The sequence below is a fragment of the Pyrgilauda ruficollis genome, unplaced genomic scaffold, assembly GCF_017590135.1.
Source record: "Pyrgilauda ruficollis isolate IOZ18807 unplaced genomic scaffold, ASM1759013v1 scaffold38, whole genome shotgun sequence".
NCBI lineage: Eukaryota > Metazoa > Chordata > Aves > Passeriformes > Passeridae > Pyrgilauda > Pyrgilauda ruficollis.
This window is the reverse complement of record NW_024525267.1, coordinates 2,528,896-2,532,906: the sequence shown is the minus strand read 5'-3', so window position 1 is coordinate 2,532,906 and position 4,011 is coordinate 2,528,896. Positions and strand designations below refer to the sequence as shown.

General features: G+C 55.0%; 1 protein-coding gene across 4 annotated transcripts in view; it reads left to right on the top strand.

Annotated features, from left to right (window-relative positions):
* Positions 1 to 1,202: 1,202 nt before the first annotated feature.
* Positions 1,203 to 4,011, top strand: part of BCL11B (BAF chromatin remodeling complex subunit BCL11B) — a 91,056-nt gene continuing 88,247 nt past the window's right edge. For all 4 annotated transcript variants that reach the window (XM_041476333.1, XM_041476331.1, XM_041476334.1 and 1 more), the window contains exon 1: positions 1,203 to 1,335. In XM_041476333.1, the coding sequence (XP_041332267.1) occupies positions 1,278 to 1,335 (58 nt within the window). In that variant the 5' untranslated portion in view covers positions 1,203 to 1,277. The remainder of the gene's footprint in view (positions 1,336 to 4,011) is intronic.

The following is a 4,011-nucleotide window of genomic DNA, read 5'->3' as shown; positions in this document are numbered from 1 at the left end:
GGCAGCGGCGCCGCCGCCCCCGCGGACCCCGGCACCCGAGCCGCCCGAGCCGCCCCCGCCGCGGCCGGCGCCGGGCTCGGGGAAGTTTGGCCGTGCGTGAGGATGCGGATTTATTCCTTCCCCCCTCTCTTTCCCTGGCCGCCGGCGCTCGGCGCACTGAAAGCGGCGCTGCACAAAGCCCGGAGCGGCGGCGAGCCCTGCGTGTGCCGTAGTTGGTGTGTGTGCGGTGTGTGTGCGTGTGCGTGTGCGGTGTGTGCGGTGTGTGCGAGTGGCGTTTCTTGTTCTCTTGCAGGGTACAATGTTAAAAAGCCACCGCTAGTCGCCCCCAGTGCTCCTACTCTCTGGGTCTTTTTGTCTCTAGTGCAGATTAAACGTCACGTCCGCACTTGAACTTGAATTTTATCCCATTGTACAGAGGCAGCCCCAGCCATAGAGAGACAGAGCGCTCCCAGAGAACCAGGACTCCGCCATCTTCACATTGCAATATATAATAGTAATAGCCAGCACCAGCCCAGCTGCACTGGGGGCTTCCTTCCTTCCAGTCCCAGTGCCAGGCGAGGGGGAAAGAGTGCAAAGTGGTGCAGGAGCACTGGCAATCCAAAAGCACCAGGGCAAAGCAGTGCCACTTGAACTGGGAAAGAGGAGACACAGTTTCGGCTACCCCTTTTCAAAAAATTCTCTCTATATATCTACCCAGCAAGGGTCAATCTTTGAGAAACATTTTTTTTGGCGATTTTTTTTTTTTTTTTTGAGTGGGGGCTATCCCAATTCTAGTACTTTTCTTCTTTTTTTTTTAACTGCAGTTTTTTTTTAAATTTTAATTTTGATTTTTTTTTTTTTTTTTTTTTTTTTTTTTTTTTTTACCCTCTTGGTGGAAAAGCGCACTTGCCAATTTGCCAAGCACTCTGGAAAGAGGGAAAGAGAAAAGTGTCACTGGCGGTGCATATCCTCCTAAGTTCAAGAAGAGATCTGGAAGTCCAAGTGGCAGAAGCAGTGGAGAAAAGACAGTGTGTGAAACAGAAAGAGAGCGAGAAAGAGCTTTTCCTGATGATGATGATGATGATGATTTTTAATTGAGAGGGAATCCCAACCAGTGCACCACAGCAGCAACAAAAAGGAGGCGTTTTTTTTTCGTTTTTGATTTTTTTGAAAGAAGAACTCGATAAAGAAGAAGAAGAATAAAGAGGGGGAAAAAAAGAGGAGGAGGATCGGCCCCCCAACACATCCCCCCAAACCAGTGCAGCTCTCCAGGCGATGCCAGTGTAAATGCCAGGGCAATGTCCCGTCGCAAGCAGGGAAACCCGCAGCACTTGTCACAAAGAGAGATTATCACACGTAAGTTTGAACTTGGAACCAGACCGAGCCGAAATCGAGAAGCAAAATTAGGGAAGGGGAGGAAGCGGTTGGGGAGGGGGGGTGTGTGTGGGGGGGAAACTCCAGGAGCAACCAAAGCTGGTAAATGACTTCAGAGAGAGGGAGAGGAGAAGGGAATTAAAGAGGGGAGGGGGGTGTACGTTTTTGCAGCGGTGCGGAGGTGAGGCGGCCAGGCAGGCGGGAGGGCAGGCGGCGTGGAGCGGGGAAGGAGCTGCCGGCGGGCAGAGCGCGGCGCGGGGCTCTCCCGGGGAGCGGCTGCGTGCGCGGGGGGCGGCGGAGCGGGGCGCGCTGCTCCAGGCCGGGCCGGGCCACCCCGCCGGGGCTCCGCCGCTCGCCCGCGGCCCCGCTGCTCGCTCCTTGCTTCGGGGGCAGCACGGAGCGGTGGGAAAAGTTGGCCGAGAGCCTCGCCTCGGCGTGACAGCCGCGGAGGGTGGGGGGAGGAGGATCAAGGTGGGCAGCAAGGGAGGGAGACGCGGAAGGGCCGGGGGGACTTAGCGGGAAGCACATGGAGACGGTGGGCCGGCGGCGGCGGGGCCGAGCCCCCCGGCACCGGAGCGAGGGGCAGGTAGCCGGCCAGCTGCGCCCTGCCCGCCCCAGGTGCATCGCCGGCGGGGGAAAAGAGCTCTCCGAAGCGCGGGTCAAGGCAGAACCAGCTCAGCTGGGGCTAGAGGCAGGACAGGGGCTGCCGAGGGGCCGGGTGCGGGCGGGAGTGTCTGTCGGTGGCGGGGGGCGCGAGGAAAGCCGAGGCGGGGACCGGGGATGGAGTGCACGAAATACGGGTCGGGCAGCGGCACCGGCTCGCCTGCGGGGCAGCAGTGGAGGCTGCACTTTGCTGAAGCTCCCATTGTAAGTGAAAATACACACATATACTCCCACCCGCCACCCCCCCTCCCCCCCAAAAAAAAAAGGGAAGGAAAAAACAGAGGGGGGGGAGGGAAAGAGGCATCCCCCCTCCCCCCAGCACCAGAATCCCCCTCCTCCCCGTTCCCACCCCTGAAGCTCCGGGAGAGGGGCGAGTGCCTGCAGGCAGAGTAGGGGGCAGGTCCCCGAGCGGGAGCCCCACTCCGCCGCTCCCGTCTCCGGGGCCCGTGCCGCGAGGCGGGGGGGAAATGTGGGGGCGCCTCCCGGGGCGTGCGGGCCCCAGCGCTCCGCGCTGCTCCCACGCCTCCGGGGCACGGGGAAGGGGCAGGTCAGGGTGGTCCCCATTTCCCTCCTATAGCATAGGACAAGTTTGGGGGGTGGTAAAAAAAATACCCGGCACGCCGTGGCCCCGCACCCGGCAAGCCCGGCCGGACCCCTGCCCCCCCGCCCCGCAAGACGAGCCCGCAAGTTGTTGTGCTGCGGGGGGCGGCGGCTCGCACGGAGCCAGCCCGGGGCTGAGCCTGAGCCGCGGCGGATCCGAATATTTATGTTGAGATTTTAAAAAATTTAAATAAATAAATAAAATATTTCCCCGGCTTTCTCTCCCCTCCCCTGAAAGCCAAGAATAGGAGCCATCTGCCAGGAGCATTTGGTGCTTGCGAGCTCCTCTCTTTCTTTGTTACCGGTGATAAATTTCTGTTTGTAAGATTTTCTTGGGAATCGAGATATATATGTGTATATAATTTTTCCACATCCATTGGGATTTTCTTTTCATAGCGGAGGGCTGTTGGGGGACGGATTGAGTTCCGAAATACAAATTTCTTTCTCTGTTTCTAGTTTTTTTTCTTTTTTTTTTCATATTATATATATGTATATACACACACATACATATATATACACATACATATATGTATATGTATTTTTTAATGTGCGTCTTTATTTTTTAAAAAGTACCCCTTCACCCCACCTCCAGCCCATCAGCTGGTGGAACCTTGATGAAGATGCATCTGGTATTCACCTTTTTCTGGGGGGGTTGTTTTTAATTCATTGTTATTTTGGAACCAGATTTGCATCACCATAAAAGGTGGATGCCCCCCTTCCTCAACTCCCTCCCCTTCGTTAATTGCATTTTTGATTTTAACCATCCGGTTTGGAAAATGTCTTATCCTTTTTGTTGGTGGCTTATTATTCCAACCCCCCCCCCCCCCCCCCCCCCCTTTTTTTTTTTTTTTTTTTTTTTTCCCCCGTCCCTTTCTGTTTTTTAATTTTCTTTTTAAAAGTATCAACAGCCATCTAAATCGCCCAGTATAATTTCTCCCACTTGTTTTCTGTCTCACTTGCGAGGAGATGTGGGGTGTTGAAAGGGGGTGTGCGGAAAATCTGTTTTGTTGCGCACGTCTGAATTTGTTTCAATGGGTGAAACATTTCTTTTCTCGCTGATGTTGCTGCTGGGGAGGGGGGGAAGGGGGGTGGAGAAGAGAGTCAGGTAGGTTTGTTATTCCAATTTGATCTCCTTTTCCGATCGCTTTACTTGAAGGTAAATAATGAGGCAGGAGAGTATTCAAAGGTGCCGAGGAGCTGCGTGTACAATGGGTTTAGCGGGAAGGCTGGGGGAGGAATGGAGAGCAGAGCAGTAAGAGCTTCCCTCCCTCCCCTCTTGTATTTATCTATCTCTCCATCCTGAGGAAGCTGGCGGAGAAATCAGGCTGCATACTGAACAGTGGCAGAAAAAAAATGAAGGTATCCAGGGGAAGGAGGTGGTGGGAGGCGGGGGGG